This window comes from Cotesia glomerata, linkage group LG9 (assembly GCF_020080835.1).
Source record: "Cotesia glomerata isolate CgM1 linkage group LG9, MPM_Cglom_v2.3, whole genome shotgun sequence".
Lineage (NCBI taxonomy): Eukaryota > Metazoa > Arthropoda > Insecta > Hymenoptera > Braconidae > Cotesia > Cotesia glomerata.
The window spans coordinates 18,077,423-18,095,601 of NC_058166.1; the positions used below are offsets into that span (position 1 = coordinate 18,077,423).

Below are 18,179 nucleotides of genomic sequence, written 5' to 3' on the forward strand. Positions count from 1 at the left end.
ATTTTTGGTAGCAATAATCAAATTTATAAATTGTAAATTTTTTAAAACATATTTTTTTAAAGTGATTTTTGAATGAATGAATGAATTTTTTTTTTTTTAATAAATGTATTATACATTTTATACATTGAATAAAATAATTCTAATTTAACAGAATTAAATATTTTTTTTTATATTATAATAATTGTATGAATACTCAACTGTATTTTTGATTTTTAATTAATAAGTATTGAAAATATTCTAATTTACATCCTGATATTTATTTGTAATAATAATTTTAAATTTAATCATTTTTATTAAAAAATCAAAAATAAAAAAATACCAATGAATTTTTTCTTTAAAAAAATTGACTTGATTGAAGAAAAAAATTTATCCAAGAATTTATTCAATAATAACCACATAAATTATTAGTATTATTATTATTATTATTATTATACTTATAGATTATAAGTAAGTAAAAGAAAATAAATTATTAAAATTTGAAAAAACAATTGATGCTTTAGATCCACTTATGCAGCCTATTACTCCCAGTGACGAGCTAAAAAACGTCCGACTGGAACTAATAAGCTTCAATGTGTACCTGCAGGATAATTAATTAACAACAATTTAAAAAAATAGTTAAATATCGAAGATTACACGAAATTAGTGCTGTGATATGTTTTCAAAGCTACATATCATCGCACTAGTTTCTTACAATCAATGACATTGTTTTTAAAACGAGGATTAGTACTTCTAATCCGTCTGATTAGCGTGAGATTTAACAGCCAAGGTATTGTTAAATATTAATTTAATGCTTAGACCCAAATAATAAATCTACACTCTATTTTAATTATAAGAATTTTGTTTTTGAATAGAATAACACTGATTTTCACGATATTAAAATAACATTAAGCTTAGCAGCAATTAGATAATTTTTTAATCCAAAAAATTATTTAAAAAAAATTTTATTTTATAATTTTAATTTTTTTTTTGCCATAATTTATTTGTTATTAAATATTTTAATTATTAAATATGTTAAATTAATTTTCTACTAAAATAAGCAGACATTTAATAATTTTTTATGTTTTGAATCAACAAAAATTAATTTTTAAAAACTGCACTTAAAATTTTTTACATTCTCTACATGTAAAATTTTTCCTTTTTAATTTTTTTAAATAAAAAAATTATAAAAGTTCTCAGATGTTGGGTAATTTATTTTTTATTAAGCACACTTATTCACATTTTAAAATTTATTTAAGATGCGCGAAGAAATTACCACGAAGTGCATTATACCCGGTGAGAATTAAAACATCTCAACCGCAATAAATGCGCCTCAAGTAATTTCTGATTTAATAGAAAAAAAAAATACACTAAAAGTCCTCATTTAATTACCAAGCAGGACTGAAGATTGATGACTGGTATTCTTTTGGTTATCAAAGACAATTTATATCGCCTTTCCCACCGCTTTATTATTTTTGGGCCCTTCTTATTATTTTTATCAGCGCGCTTGATTGACTGGAAAATTAAAATAATCTAAAAAAGATAAAAATTTCATCAGTTTCTTTTTACTTCTTTGTAATTAAAATTCCTTTTTGTTATTGGAAATCAAAACAATTTCAATCAGTCGATTTTTACTTTTACTTTTGTAAAAAAAAAATCCTTCCACTTTGCTCCAAAAATTGACAATCTAAAAAAATAAATAAAGCCAGTTTATCTTTACGCTACTTCATCACACTTGATACTAAATTTTTTTTATTGAAGAACTAGACGTGCGCTCTAATAAAAAAGTGAATTTTATGACTGATAATCCGTGGAATATCTTCAAAGCTGCGTAAAATATCTACTCATTATAGTTTTTATATCAGTGCTTATGATAAAACTAAAGAGCTATTAAACTAATGACCGTTAAAAATCCCAGAGTATTTAACTCTGACGCATTAAGTGTATTTATACTTAGAAATTCATTAAAATATCATTACCAAATTGAAATAGCTTCTTTTTTTTACTATGAAAGTATATTGTAAATTATTACAGCATTTAAAATCGATTTTTCACAAGCAAAAATTTTTTTTATGATACTGAAGTTAGCTAACAGCTGTCAAATTTTTAATATTTTTATAACACAACAATTGCGATTCAAAAATGCTTCTAAAAATTTCTTCTAATAATTTTTACTTGTAAGTTAAGTTAATTATTAATTTTTTTTTTTTTTTTTTTTTTTTTTTTTTTTTATATATAATAATAAAGTCAGCCGACGTTTTTAATTTTTTGATATTTTTTTATTGAAAAAATTAGAACAAAAAAATACTTTTTAGTGTTTTTCAAGATTTTTTTTTAATAATTTTTTCAATAAAAAAAAATTCTAAAAATTTTTAGATGTCGGCTAATTTAATTTTCATTTTTTTTTTAATAATTATTTAACTGTTATAAAATTATAAAAAAATTTCTAACTTCTGTCAACTTCAGTGTGATTATTTTATTGCAATTGTTACCTGTAACCATAACCTTTAACTAATGAGTGCGAATAATTTATTCTTCTTCTTCTAAATTAACAAATCTAAATTACTAACAAAGAAAAAATTTATTTTACAAGTAAAACTTAAATAAAACAATTATAATAGTAATAATATTGCGCTGCAAGAAAAAAAATCAGCTGACTGACGTCAACTGCTCACTGCAAAATGCCGATTTGACATTTTTTAATTTTTGCATATTCTGTATATTTAATGCCGATTTATTTTTTAACAAATAATTATTTTACAACACATTTTTCATTGTTTCAGAAAAATATAATTTTTTTTACAATTTTTTAATCATTGTAAAATTTGAAGTTTCTTCATGAAGAAAACATTTATTAAATATTTTTTTTTTTCCAGATATGTAGTTTACCAAAATAAAAAATGCCGGCGGGTGAATAAAAATCGTGGAAAAATTTCAAAATCATTGAAATATGACTCCTGTAATTTACTATCAGCTTCAAATAATAAACGACGTAGTAACACGTGTACCTGTATTTAAAGAATGCACAACTGACATTAAATAATATTATTACTTATCATATTATCAAAAAGTTTTTATAAAGATTATAAAAATATTTGTTTTCAGTTGCTCAATCAAGAAAGTGTATAATTATTTTGGTGCTTATCAGCTTTTAATAATTATTTATGTTTTACAGTTGTCAATTCAGATCCTTGATAGAAAATTATTTTTCTTACATTTTAAAAGTTTAAAGAAGCTATATGTTGAATATTATTATATATATCTTTCATACAATTGTCTAATTCTTGGAAGACATGTCATTAACTACTTGCTTTTCCGCAATCACTTTTAAAATCTTCAAGCTAATTACTAATTTTTAATCCTTTAAAATAAAACTTAATATTTTAAACTGAATTTTTACATTTTATTTTTTTAATTTCTGTAAAAAGAAAATTTATAAATATTTTTATTTATATATTATTAAAACTTTTTTCTCTTCTCAGTACAATTATAAAAGATGTAAAATTTTTTAACAGCTGAAGATAAATAACCAGCAGCCAAGATCGCAGTTTAGTAAATCTGCCATTGTTGTTTTTTACTTTTGATCAGACGAGCAGGTCATGCAACAGTTATTGTCTAATGCACACTGATCATTCCACTTTCTACGGTGTACGTGACACGTAGCTTGTCAGTCATGGCAGGTAAGCATTAAATATTTATTATTTAAATAATAAAATCTATTTGTATTAATAAAGTAATATTTAAACTCTTATTGATAATCATAAGAATAAATTTTTGTGACTTTCATTTGAGAAAAAAATAAATAGTAACAATGATTTAATGGTGAAATAATTATCAATGACATTGTAAACAAGTCTGTTATTGTTCTAATTGTTGACATTTATTTTTCAGTGCCAAACCCTTATGATAATCTTCTGAAAACAGTTGTTGTAAATAGTAAAGAACGAAGTTATTATGACATATCATCATTCGGAAATAAATACGGTATGTGGATATGACCTTTGAGATTTATTAACATGATTGAATTTTTTATCATATCATTATTTAATAACCTATATTACTTATTTAATAATTATAATAATAATTTTTTTAAATATTTAATAATAAAAAAAAATCACTTTTAATAATAATTATTATAATTTTTCTATTAAAAAAATTAATTTTAATAATAATAATAAATTTTTAATTAAAAAATTTTTTTTTAATTTTGAATATTAAAAAAAAAATTAATTATAATAAGAATAATTTTTTAATGAAAAAAAAAATTAAACAGATCGATTGCCGTTCTCAATAAGAGTATTGCTAGAAAGTGCAGTAAGAAATTGCGATGGATTCCAAGTTAAAGACCAAGACGTCCAAAAAATTCTCGACTGGGAGACGAACCAGGCAAGCGATGATGTCGAGGTAGCATTCAAGCCAGCCCGAGTAATTTTGCAAGACCTGACTGGAGTTCCAGCGGTCGTTGATTTTGCAGCAATGCGAGATTGCGTTAAAAGATTAGACGGAGATCCGAATAAAATAAATCCAATTTGTCCTTCGGACTTGGTCATCGATCACTCGATCCAAGTCGACTTTGTCCGCAGGTGGATTGCTATTTTAATTACTTTAAACATTTACTTAATTATTCTTTTTTCTTGTTATTATGTAATTTAAATTGTTTGAATTTAACAGCGGAGACGCCTTAAAGAAAAATGAAGACCTGGAATTTGAACGTAACAAGGAGAGATTTTTGTTTTTGAAGTGGGGAGCTAAGGCTCTGAAAAACATGCTGATAGTCCCACCAGGAAGTGGAATTGTCCATCAAGTTAATTTGGAGTATTTGGCACGTGTCGTTTTTGATTCGGATAATCTTCTTTATCCGGATAGCGTTGTTGGTACTGATTCACACACGACTATGATTAATGGTCTTGGAATTTTGGGATGGGGTGTAGGTCAGTGTCTTTAATTTATTATTTTACTAACAAAAAAGAAAAAATTAATTCATTTAAAATTTAAATTAAATTAAAATTAGTTGTTAAATCTGCTAAATCTATATTATTAAGAGAATAAGCAAATTTTTGTGGCCAGTGTATTTATATCAAAAAACGACCTTGTATCTTGTGAACTATTGACATTTTTAAAGATATAAGCTCATCCCGATGTCATACTCATCAAGACCTTTCATTTGAGTACCCACATCAATTTTTAATATATTTCATATATCTATATATATTGTATATATGTATATATGAAAAATATATCAAAAAGTCATGTGGGTACTCAAATGAAAGCTCTTGATGAGTGTAACATCGGGATGAGCTTATATCTTCAAAAATGTCAATAATTAAGAAATGACCTTGTATCTTGTCAACTATTTAAATTTTTAAAGATATAAGCTCATTCTGATGTTACACTCATCAAGACCTTTCATTTAAGTACCCACATCAATTTTTCATATATTTCATATATTTATATATATATTATAAATATGTATGTATCAAAAATGCATGTGGGTACTCAAATGAAAGCTCTTGATGAGTGTAACATCATGATGAGCTTATATCTTTAAACACGTCAATAGTTAAGAAAGTACATTGCAATTTAACAAAATTCACTATTTAATAAACCAAGCTTTTATTTATTTATAGTTCACAAGTCACGGCAGTCACATAGTGACTGCAAGGTTGCCAGTTAATCATTATATTTATTAATTAATTTTAATCATAATTCAGGTGGAATTGAAGCTGAGGCTGTCATGCTGGGCCAAGCTGTTTCAATGTTGCTACCCAAAGTCATAGGATACAAACTCGTAGGGACTCTAAACCAATATGTCACCTCTACAGACCTTGTACTAACCATCACCAAAGTAAATATCAAATTAATTAATTATTTAATTCTATAATTTGCTAATTTTAATTTAAATTATTACTTAGAATTTAAGACAGCTGGGTGTTGTTGGAAAATTTGTTGAATTTTACGGCCCAGGAGTGTCTGAATTAAGTATCGCAGACAGAGCAACTATTTCAAACATGTGTCCAGAGTACGGTGCTACTGTTGGATTCTTCCCTGTAGATCAACAAAGTTTGAGCTATTTAAGACAAACTGGTAATTTTATTTTCACTAAAATCACCCACAATATTGTTATTAAAATTATTAATTATAATTAATTATTTAATTAATAAATTAATTAAAAACTTTTCAGGTCGTTCCGATGAACACATAGAGCGTATAGAAAAATATTTACGTGCTGTAAAAATGTTAAGAGATTACAGTAATGAATTACAAGACCCGATATTTTCTGAAACAGTAACCTTGGACTTGGCGACGGTGGTATCAAGTGTAAGCGGGCCAAAAAGACCCCACGATCGTGTTTCAGTATCAGATATGAAACAAGATTTTAATCAGTGTCTCACTAATAAGGTACTTAGTATTATTAAATTTATTATTATTCAACGTACAATTTTTAGGAAAATTTTCCTTGATGCACGGTACAAGATACAAATCAAATAATAAATTTAAAAAAATTTTTAACAAATTAAATTAATGCCGACAGACTTTAAACAATCTTTGTATTCATAAAAATTACTCATAGTAAAGACCAATTATTTTTTATATAAATTTTTTAAATTTAATTATTATAAATTGTCAGTTTAGTAAAAATTTATTATTATTATTATTATTATTATTAAAGTAAATAGAAAAAAATCTTATCGTTGATTTTCGACACATTAATAGAGCCATTACTTCCAGTGACATTTCAATTTGCAGTTCGCTAGTAATAATGAGCTCAATTGTGTGTCTAAATTGTTGAAATAATTTATTAAGAAATAATAATAAATTTGTTAAAATAATAATGATGAATATTCGGTAAGATCACGGAGAACTAGGGCTGTGATTTGCTATCACAGCGACAAATCACTTCCCTAGATCCCTGCACTCAAACCGATTTAACTTAAATTAAAAAAAAAAAAAAAAAAAAAAAAAAAAACACTCGTTGTAAATTTCAAATGAATTTATTTTTAGTAAAATAGCTTTATGGAATAATCTTACATACAGCTAGTTTACCAAAGACAAATTCACTGAAGCAGACTTGAAGAACTTGAAGTTCTGGATGATCTCGTTGAGTTCTACTTTCAAAGACGAGCATTCCTCTAGTCACAATTCTAAATCTCTGGGACTAGAGAAATGCCACGGTTTCGAAAGTATGGATACTTGAAGTTTAAGCTGAAATAAAATAGTTAATTAAAAATTTTAACACTTAAACACGAGTATCATTTCTAGTCACATTTTGAGTTACTGTAAGTGGAAGGATACTTGTACCCAAATGCTAAACTAAAGCTTACTACTCGAGGTAAAATTTGGCTAGCAACTGGCGTCCCTTGAGTGAGCATGCCAATTTATACCCTAAAATCTGCTCCCACTACTGCTAGGCCCTTCCTAATTGCTTCTTACCTATTTGCACACTTGATTGGTCGAAAAAGTTTTCATTAACTTGCCAGTTGGGCATGCAAAGTGCAAATGTTTCTCCCCACTTTTTTTATCATCGCCCTTTGCACTTCTTAGAATTGCAATTTATAATTTATTCAAATTATTAATAATTTAATATTTAAACAATAATTAAGATTAATAAATTAAATGTAGAATTATAAAATAGGAATTATTGCAGTCAATTTTACAAAAAAAAAAAAATAAATAATTTTATTTTTTTGAATTTGAGTAAAAAAATTTTTAAGTTAAGAATTTTCTTTTTATTTAAATAAATTTAATTTTATTAAATTATTTTTTGTCTTAATTCTAAGACAATTAAAATTTTTTTAAATTATTTTTTTAGTTCAAGAATTTTTCTCTTGATTAAAATTAATTTTTCATTTTTTTTTTTTCATTTTTTTTTTTTTTAGTATAGTTGTATTTAAAAAAAAAACAAATTTTCGGCTTGAATAAATTCAATGATTTATTTATTTATTATTTATTAATAATTAATTTTTTTTTCAGTATAAGGTAAAAGACCCAGTTGTTGACACTGGCCTAGTTATTGACACTTGCAATTTTATTTTAAATAAAAAAAAAAACAAATTAACTCTAATAAATTAATAAATATAATTTTTGAATTATAAATTTTAAGAAAATTGGTTTTTTTAGAACATTTAATTTTTTTAATTAGAAAAAAATTGCGAGTGTCAAACAATTAGGCCAGTGTCATTGACTGAGTCTTTTACCTTAATTGTATGAAAAAGAAAATTAAATTTTTGGCTTGAATAAATTAAATAAATTATTTGTATATTTATTAATAATTAATTTTTTTTTCAGTATAATTACATTAAAAAAAATGAAATTTTTGGCTTGAATAAATTAAATAATTTATTTATTTATTAACAATTAATTTTGTTTTTCAGATTGGATTTAAAGGATACGGATTATCGCCAGATAAAATAAAAACCGAGGGTAAATTTACATTTGAAGGTCAAGAATATTCTCTAAAGCATGGCTCAGTGGTAATAGCAGCAATAACAAGCTGTACAAACACGAGTAATCCGAGTGTAATGCTTGGCGCTGGTAAAATAACTAAATATTTCTAAAAACACTAAATTATTATTAAAAAATTAATTTACTAAATGACATCAAAATGATCTTATATCTTTCAAAATATCCTTAGTTCACAAAATAATATGTAATTTATTAATCATTGAGATTTTTAAAGATATAAGCTCATCTTGACGTTACACTCATCGAGACCTTTCATTTGAGTACCCACATGCATTTTTGATACATTTTTCATATATACATATATATAATATATATAAATATATAAAATATATGAAATATATGAAAAATTGATTTGGGTACTCAAATGAAAGGTCTCGATGAGTGTAACATCAGAATGAGCTTATACCTTTCAAAATATTCTTAGTTTACAAAATAATATGTAATTTCTTAATCATTGAGATTTTTAAAGATATAAGCTCATCTTGATATTACATTTATCAAGACCTTTCATTTGAGTACCCACATGCATTTTTGATACATTTTTCATATATACATATATATAATATATATAAATATATGAAATATATGAAAAATTGATGTGGGTACTCAAATGAAAGGTCTCGATGAGTGTAACATCAGGATGAGCTTATATCTTTTAAAATCTCAATAGTTCACAAGATACAAGGTATTAATAATAATAAAAATAATTTTTTAGGTCTTCTAGCGAAAAACGCGGTGGAAGCGGGCTTGACCGTAGCGCCGTACATAAAAACATCTCTATCCCCAGGTTCCGGGGTGGTAACCTACTACCTCCGAGAAAGCGGAGTGATCCCGGCACTGACCGAGCTGGGTTTTGAGATCGTCGGGTACGGATGCATGACATGTATCGGGAACAGCGGTCCGCTGGAAGACTCAATCGCGGAGACGATAGAAAAGAACGAGCTAGTGTGCTGCGGAGTTTTGTCGGGAAACCGCAACTTTGAGGGCAGAATACACCCGAGTACCCGAGCTAATTACTTGGCTTCACCATTGCTCGTGATTGCGTACGCGATTGCGGGTACAGTGGACATAGACTTCGAGACAGAGCCTCTAGGTCGCCGCGCCGACGGGTCTAGTGTCTTTTTGCGGGACATCTGGCCAACGCGCGTTGAGATCCAAGCGGTGGAGCAGCAGTACGTCATACCTGCGATGTTCAAGAGCGTTTACAATAAAATAGAGAAAGGCAGCAATCGCTGGGCGAGTCTCTTCGCTCCAGAGGGTCAGCTTTATCCTTGGAACGAAGACTCTACCTACATTAAGCATCCTCCGTACTTTGAAAACCTTCAAAAGGTATTTTGATTTTATCGTTTTCTCAGAATATTTATTTTTCTCTATTGTTAAGCTAAGCCGTGTCATAAACTTGGAAAGTAATTACTCTTTTGTGCTGAAAATAATACAATGGTTTTTTTTTTTTAATTTAAGGAATTACCTGAGGCGAAAAATATTCATAAAGCTAGAGTTTTACTTAATCTTGGGGACTCGGTTACTACTGACCATATAAGTCCGGCTGGAAGCATCGCTCGGAATTCGCCAGCTGCTAGATATTTGGCTAAGCGAGGGTACAATTACTCATTCTTTATTTCTATTACTTTGTCTTTTTTTTTTTTTTTTTTTTTTTTTTGTAAGTACTGTTGGCTTATTGTGGTACTTCATTACAGACTGACACCCAGAGAATTTAATTCTTATGGAGCTAGACGAGGAAATGATGCCGTTATGGTTCGAGGGACCTTTGCTAATATTCGTTTAGACAATAAGTTTATTGGGAAACCTGGCCCGAAAACTCTCTACATACCTAGTAATGAAGAGGTATGTTAGTTATGATTTATAGGATACTTAGTTTTACCTTGAAATTTTTTTCATTGTCAGTTTTTCGCTTATTTTACGATACTGAAATTACTAGAGTTTTGAATAAAATCCTGAGAAATAATAAATTAATTATTGGAATTTTTATGACAAGAAATGTTTTCAAAATTTACTTTTATAATTTATAAATCTAGAATTTTTTCGTTGAATAGTTTTTCATTATATAATTGTTATAGAAATCTGGAATTGTTAAAATTAGTATTGAGTAATTTTTTCAATTAAAAAAAAAAAAAAATTGGCTACTTGTTAATTCTTATATAATTTATTATCTATATTATTGAAAGAATAAGAAAAATTTTGTGTCGAGGATAGTTATGATAAAATCGGTTTTTTTAGAAAAATTTATATCATTGCAAAGGTCTTGAATTTGTGCCTTTTCAAGGTTTCATTTTATTTTCACCGATAGTCAATTTATTATAAGTATTTAGGCTGCATTAGAAAATGCTCTATCTCTAGACACATAATTAAGAAATGACCATTTATCTTGTGAACTATTGAGATTGTTAAAGATATAAGCTCATTCCAATGTTACATTTATCGAGACCTTTCATTTGAGTACTCACATTAATTTTTCATATATTTTATATATTTATATATATTTATATATTTCACAAATACTACATATATATAATATATAAAAATTGCCATGTGGGTACTCAAATGAAAGGTCTCGATGAGTGTAATATCAAGATGAGCTTATATCTTTAAAAATGTCAATAATTAAGAAATGACCTTGTATCTCGTGAACTATTGACATTTTGAAAGATATAAGCTCACCCTGACATTACACTGATCGAGACCTTTCATTTGAGTACCCACATCAATTTTTCATATATTTATATATATATATGTATATATGAAAAATATATCAAAAATGCATGTGGGTACTCAAATGAAAGCTCTTGATGAGTGTAACATCGGGATCAGCTTATATCTTTAAAAATGTCAATATTTAAGAAAGTACAGTGGAATTTAACAAAAGTCATTAATTTAATAAAGCAAAATTTTATTTATTTATATTTCACAAGTCACGGAAGTCACATAGTGACTGCAAGGTTGCTACTAATTTATTAATTAATAATTAATAAATTTTACAGATGGATATTTTCGACGCTGCAGAAAGATACATCAAAGAAAAAACTCCTTTGATAGCTCTAGTCGGCAAAGAATACGGATCAGGATCATCAAGAGATTGGGCAGCCAAAGGTCCTTATCTTCTTGGAATTCGTGCAATTATTGCCGAGTCTTATGAAAGAATACATAGATCAAATTTAGTCGGAATGGGAATCGTACCGCTGCAATACTTACCCGGACAGACCGCTGAAACTCTGGGTCTCACTGGTTTTGAGTTATTCGATATAGACATTCCTGCTAATTGTCAGCCTCATCAGCAAATTACAGTACGAACTGACACGGGGAAAAAGTTTGATGTAATTGTGAGATTCGATACTGAAGTTGACCTCACTTATTTCAAACACGGCGGCATCCTTAATTATATGATCAGAACTATGATTTAGTTTTTTTTTTTTAGAAGAAATATAATTGAAATTGTCAATAAGATTTATCGCTTAATTTTGTCATATTGTTTAAAGATTGCCTTAGCTATGAACAATAAATTAGCGTGTAATGTAAATTTAAAATTGTTTTATAGCTAAATATTGATAGAAATCATGAATAATTAATTGAGGAAGTTATTAAAATTTTTTTCACACTGAAGTTAATTGACAGAAATTTTTTTATAATTTTATATCAATAAAATTACTATTAAAAAAAAAAATTCCACGTGAAAATTAAAAAAAATTTTTTATAGTAATTTTGTTGTGAAAATACAAAAATTGAAAGCTGTCAGCTAACTCCAGTGCCATTAATTTTGAGGAGTCTCTGTTATTACATGTTAGGTTCAAATTTTATATTATTTATCGTATTTAATAGCTTTATACTGTTAATCAATTTTAAGGACTTTTGTTATGGGGTTTTTTTTAATTATAAAAATTATACAAGTTAGCTAATGGTTTAATATCAGTGGAATATTATTTAATTATTACAGTTTTGTAAAATAAAAATTTAGATTTTAAAAATAGAAATAATTATTATTTTATATCCTTAAAATAAAATGAAAATAAATTTAGCAGATATTTAATAACTAAAAAAATTTTTTTTTAAAATAAATTATGGCAAAAAAATTAGAAAAAAAAAAAATTGACATGTAGAAATTTTAAAAAATTAAAAATGCAATTTTTTAAAAGTAATTTTTTTGAACAAATTTGTTTGTTAAAAAAAAAATCTAAAAATTCTCGCTAACTTTAATGTCATAAAATGAAATGATATTAAAGTTAGCTGTCACTAAAATTATAAAATATTTGCTAAATTAATTTTCATTAAAAATAAAAAATAAATATTCTGTACTTGGAGTTTTAACAGCTGATAATTTTTGACAGCTAAGTATTATAAATAATTATTTTTATATTGATATATTTAAGAAAATTTCTAAACTTAAAATATAAATCATTAATTTTTAATCAAAAATTTTTTGAACTTACAAAAATAAATAAAAGATGAGTTTTAGTGTCTCTAGTGGCTAAAATTTTTGATGATACTGGAGTGAGATGACAGCTGTCAATTATTTTATTTTTATAACAATTCAATTCGAGTAAAAAAAAATGCTTTAAAGAATTTTTACTAGTAATTTGTTTATATTAATAAAGTTAGCCGACATTTTTGATTTTTCGATTTTGATTTATTAAATTAGAACTAAAAAATATTTTAGAAAAATTGCACTCATAGTTTTTGAAGTCTTTTACAAATGAAAAAAATTTTTTCAATTTTTTTGTAATAAAAAAAATTATTAAAATTTTTAGATGTCGGCTAATTTTATTTTCATATTTATTTTTACACAATTAATCATTACAAAAAAAAAAAAAAAGAAAAATGAATATAATGATACATTTTATTTTTAGAAAACAGCTGATTGCTCTAAAATTCTTATCCTTGTAAATGATCAGTTTCTAATGTCTAAAAAAAAATTAACAATTTTAAATAATAATGAGTTTATTAAAGAAATTTTTATTATAGATCCAGATTTTGTACGTGAAATTCTATGCAGTAAGTAGTGATAGTTTGTAGAAACAATAAAAAATGAGGAATTGAATCAGCTGGTGGCAAACGTACCTGGGAAATAATAAACACTTTTATTATTAATTTTATTTAATCGTTATTTAATCAAAATTTTCTAATAACAATTCAAGGGCCAGTTTTTTAAATAATACTAAAGTTAGCCGACATTGTTAATTTTTTTTTTAATAATTAAATTAGAACTACATAATATTTTTAAAAAATTGCACTTATAGTTTTTAAAGTTTTTAAAAAATGAATTTTTTTTTTCCAAATTTTTTTGTAATAATTTTTTTAATAAAAAAAATTTTTATGATTTTTTTTTATTAAAAAATTATTGCAAAAAAATAAAAAAAAAATTTTTTCATTTGTGAAAAACTTCAAAAACTATAAGTGCAATTTTTTAAAATAAAAAAATATTTTTTAGCTATAATTTAATAAGTTAAGTAAAATAAAAAAATCAAAAATGTCGGCTAACTTTATTATTATTGTCGGCTAACTTAATTTTCATGAAATACTTTTGTTATGCATCTTAAAATTAAGCTTTTAAATTGATTAATAACATTTTTGAGGAAATTTCTGATAAATTTACTCATTAAATAATTATTAACAATGACTAATAAAAAATATAGCACTCTAAATTACCGGTAAACATTTGACTTAAAATTTATTTATGTTTGCTGGCTAACTAAAATGACTAAGATCTTCTAGCATTTAAAAAACCGCGGTTACTCATGCGCCGGGTAACTGCGCAAGCGGTTTTGCCAAGTCAAATACAAGACTTTAATTTAATTAAGGTAGTAGTCTGGTAACTTATGCCTATTTTCATGACTTCTTTGGAGGGTGGTTTTTTATAGGAAAATAAAAATGAATTATCTTGAATATTTAGAGTGTTTTTATTTACATATTGAAAATATAAAAAAAAATTTATTTGAAAAAATTTAATAGTTTATTACTATTATTATTGTCACTCGAAGTTGGAACCTCAAAAAAAATGCACGTGGGTGGCCCGGGTGATTTTGGCTCTTGATGTTATCTGAAATCAAATATTCTTGATTATTCTTAATCTATAGACATGTCATTCTGGTCGGAACTACTGAAGTTAAATTTCAAGGGTAAATAACAAATGGCGGACTTTGAAAAAAAAAGTCCTTTTATTTTAGCAAAGAAAGGGTTGTAAAATGAAAAGTTAGTGGTGAAAAAAATTGTCGTTAGTACCGACGAGAACTATAAGTGTGTAGAACAGCCTGTTAAAATTTGAAAGCAATCGGTTCAGTAGAAAAAAAGTTAGGACCCGGGCCGACCAGAAAAACAATGTTTTGACAAAAACGCGTTTAAAGTTCAACAACAAATTTTCATAAGTAAACTTATACTTACGTCAATCGTCTATGCCTGGAGCGTATAATATGCCTTCATCCTCTTCATAGGCATCATTCTCCGCAACTTTGTCCGCTCTTCGACTCTTTCGGGCTTCTTTCGATGACATTGCTGTGGCATTTTCCGCTTTTGCAATCCGAGATTTATTGTAAGATTTTGAAAACGCGACAGCGCACGGGCCGAGCGTAACGTCCATGACTTCCAATATTTTTAGTACTGGGAAAAATCCTTCGTTAAATATACATGCTGCAGTGAATGCAGCAATTTCTAACGTTTTTTGGCCTACAAAAATATGTTTTGGTGCAAAACTCCAAACACAATTATTAAAAGCCTCGTTATTATTCTGTGTGTTTCTTCGTTCATTTTTTTCAACTTTAGGATCATTATTGTAAATATTTGCTTCTAGTAAATTTTTATCAGTTTTGGAGTCCCCATCACCAATATATTTTTTATATTTTACACCGAGCTCTTCAACGGATCGTCGAAACATTTCAATAACTCCGTCAACCTCCATCTTACCAGAACTTCCTTCGTGATTCGCCGTACACTCAGTCTGGTGATCCTTGTACCATTCTAAATATTCATCTGTATTTTCTTTACCCACCCACTTTTCACAAGCTTTGCAAACTTTAGATTTAACAATAACGTCTATTACTTTATTAGAGTACTTTCCGATTAAAGAAACGATACCTAGTAGTGACGTAAAGCCACGTTTTTCCCATGAACCATCACCCGAAACTGTTATTTCATCTGCAATATTTCCTTCTTGTTCATTTTCTTTTTTTTCTTCTTGTGCTGCTTTACGAAATAAAACTTTAGCAACACTTTTAACAGCAATATGTATTGTATGAAGGATACTGTAGTATCCGCTCTTACTTAACCCTGGTCCCAAATCCATCATGGCACAAAAAATGTTTATACCCGATAAACCAACACCGAGTAGTCGCATAACAAAAGTAAGACGTCTGTTGACCTCAAACGCATTCCTCACTTTTGGGCAAGAATTAATGGTAGCAAATTCATCGCACTTACACTTAATACACAAGTTAAATCCCAATCCAACTTGAGATTTTTTAAGAAATTTTATATCACTCTTGCAAGCTTTACAAATCAGAACACTTTCTAAAGCACTGAATACTAAAGTAAAACTTAAAAGAGCGTACGTTGAGCTCTCATCAATGGCTATACTTCAATATCTTCTTTATTTTTTAATTTTTCAGCAGACTTGCTCACAAATGTTAGATCTTTTTCAGCAGTGTATCTATTACCGTGAAATTTTCGCTTAATGCCTGGATCTCCCGGACTTTTCGTACCACGTTTTTTTCCTTTCCTATCCATCTTAGATACTAAGGTGTTAACGTACGATCAAATACTAACAGAGTACTGTGAATTTTAACTTAAATATACTTTAAAATAAATATATATTATATATACATAAATATATATATAAATATATATATAATAGAATAACAGAGTCAACCTAGGTATAAAAAATTTGCGCAAACAATAGAAGGGTCCAAGCGGTTACAGCTGCCGGTTGACCTTAAACTCATCGCAGCGACATGTACGACATATGTGATACTTAGCCACTAGAAAAAGTTCAATAATTAATTAATAAGTATTTAATAAATATTTTAAAAAGTTGTTTAATGTATTGGAAAAATAAAAATTATCTATATCTGACAAAGTTCCTCTACAGATTGGTGTGGTTCAGAAACCATCTGGTGATCTTCTGGATTTGACATGGCTCTGTAAAATTAAGTTGTTATGATTATTCATTTTAAATTGAGTACTACAGGTTTATTATAAATACTTTTTAACACAAAAATAACGAAATAATAATAATAATAATAATAATAATAATAATAATAATAATAATAATAATAATAATAATAATAATAATAATAATAATAATAATAATAATAATAATAATAATAATAATAATAATAATAATAATAATAATAATAATAATAATAATAATAATAATAATAATAATAATAATAATAATAATAATAATAATAATAATAATAATAATAATAATAATAATAATAATAATAATAATAATAATAATAATAATAATAATAATAATAATACTAATAATAATAATAATAATAATAATAATGATAATAATAATAATAATAATAATAATAATAATAATAATAATAATAATAATAAATAGCTAGCGGTGCTTGCTACGTGGCCTCCAGCGGTGCTTGCTACGTGGCCTCCAAGCGGCGCATCGCGGGAAACGCAGACCATAACACCAGGTCTGTAGGCGAACGACGTAGCCGATGCAGTGGGCCAACTACCCACTGCATTGAAATACTGAGTTACAACAAGACGTAATCTCAGAAGTGCTCCCCACAACCGGTCCTTTTCGGATGAGGACCATTCATCAGGTGGGAGGAGCACGCCGGACCCGATGAACGATGACGACCCTGGCGCTTTAAGGACTTACTTTAAGTGGACGGAGGAACTACGAGTCGACCTCTTGGTGTGCTACCAACGTAGCGAGCCGGGGGTGAGTGGTTATATGGCCCGGATGCACACTCTTTGGAGTGATATGCATCCGGAGCTAGAGCATTTTACGCCTAAACACCTGCGTAATTATGCCGCTTATCTTCGGCGTAATAGAAGATCGCTTGTGCCGGATAGAAGGCAGTCTAATAGACTTTCCTTTCCGGCGCAATTACACCAAGAGCGACGCCGTTCCTCCTTGGATGACAAAAATTCCTTTATAGGACGGCAAGTAAGTATATCTAAAAAGATAACTTACTCCCAACAACAGCTAGAAGCGGTAAATGAAGATCTCCGTGCAAACATCCTGGAGGATTCCACCCTGCTCACTGTGAGCCAGGTTGTGTATGGTGCAGCAGTTTCGGCTTTTCCGAGAGAGAGACATTGTCTCTCGATCGAGGCAAGGTTGAGACAGCGCATCTCACAACTTGGACTCAAAATTGACAGATCCCGGAAACAGGTCTCCCGCATTCAGTGTGTGATTGAGTTTGAAACAACTCAAAGAGCATACACGCCCCAAATTCGGCGCATTGCTGCTGAACTTCGGTGGCGTCATCACACACTGAATAAGAGTACTCTTCTTGTCATCAAGGAAGAGTCTCTCAATAAATTGCGGGCTCTAGTGACTGCCAAAAAGTCACTAGAGAAAAGGCTGAAGCGGTTGGTCGACAACTCGTTGTTTCGATCCAGCCCTTCACGCTTTCTGACACCAAAGACCGATGTTACCGGGAATTATCCAACACCTGAGCGGGTGGAAGCTTTTTGGACTGAGTTGTATGGAGATCAACCAAACGTGAACGCCAATACTCCAGCTCTGCACGACTTTAAAGCAT

At 27.8% G+C, this 18,179-nt stretch overlaps 2 protein-coding genes across 2 annotated transcripts; one reads left to right on the plus strand and one right to left on the minus strand.

Moving 5' to 3' along the window:
* The first annotated feature begins 3,502 nt into the window (after positions 1–3,502).
* On the plus strand, positions 3,503–12,419 carry LOC123271153 (cytoplasmic aconitate hydratase-like). Its single transcript, XM_044737387.1, has 12 exons — positions 3,503–3,656; positions 3,868–3,960; positions 4,250–4,559; positions 4,648–4,907; positions 5,688–5,821; positions 5,889–6,060; positions 6,158–6,375; positions 8,349–8,508; positions 9,155–9,768; positions 9,901–10,037; positions 10,137–10,284; positions 11,439–12,419. Exons 1-12 carry the CDS (start codon positions 3,650–3,652, stop codon positions 11,856–11,858), a joined length of 2,673 nt encoding a protein of 890 aa, XP_044593322.1. The 5' UTR covers positions 3,503–3,649; the 3' UTR covers positions 11,859–12,419.
* Positions 12,420–14,253: 1,834 nt separating this feature from the next.
* Positions 14,254–16,004, minus strand: LOC123271157. Its single transcript, XM_044737391.1, has 2 exons — positions 14,830–16,004; positions 14,254–14,488 (listed from the first exon to the last, which is right to left on the minus strand). The coding sequence occupies exon 1, from the start codon at positions 15,776–15,778 to the stop codon at positions 14,831–14,833; it is 948 nt and encodes a 315-aa protein (XP_044593326.1). The 5' UTR covers positions 15,779–16,004; the 3' UTR covers positions 14,254–14,488; position 14,830.
* Between the last annotated feature and the right edge of the window lie 2,175 nt (positions 16,005–18,179).

Coding starts and splice junctions, on each gene's coding strand:
- LOC123271153 (XM_044737387.1), top strand. Junction 3,961..4,249: donor ATCATTCGGAAATAAATACG/GTATGTGGATAT, acceptor AAAATTAAACAG/ATCGATTGCCGTTCTCAATA. Junction 10,285..11,438: donor ACATACCTAGTAATGAAGAG/GTATGTTAGTTA, acceptor TAAATTTTACAG/ATGGATATTTTCGACGCTGC.
- LOC123271157 (XM_044737391.1), bottom strand. CDS start 15,778: ATGCGACTACTCGGTGTTGGTTTATCGGGTATAAACATTTTTTGTGCC.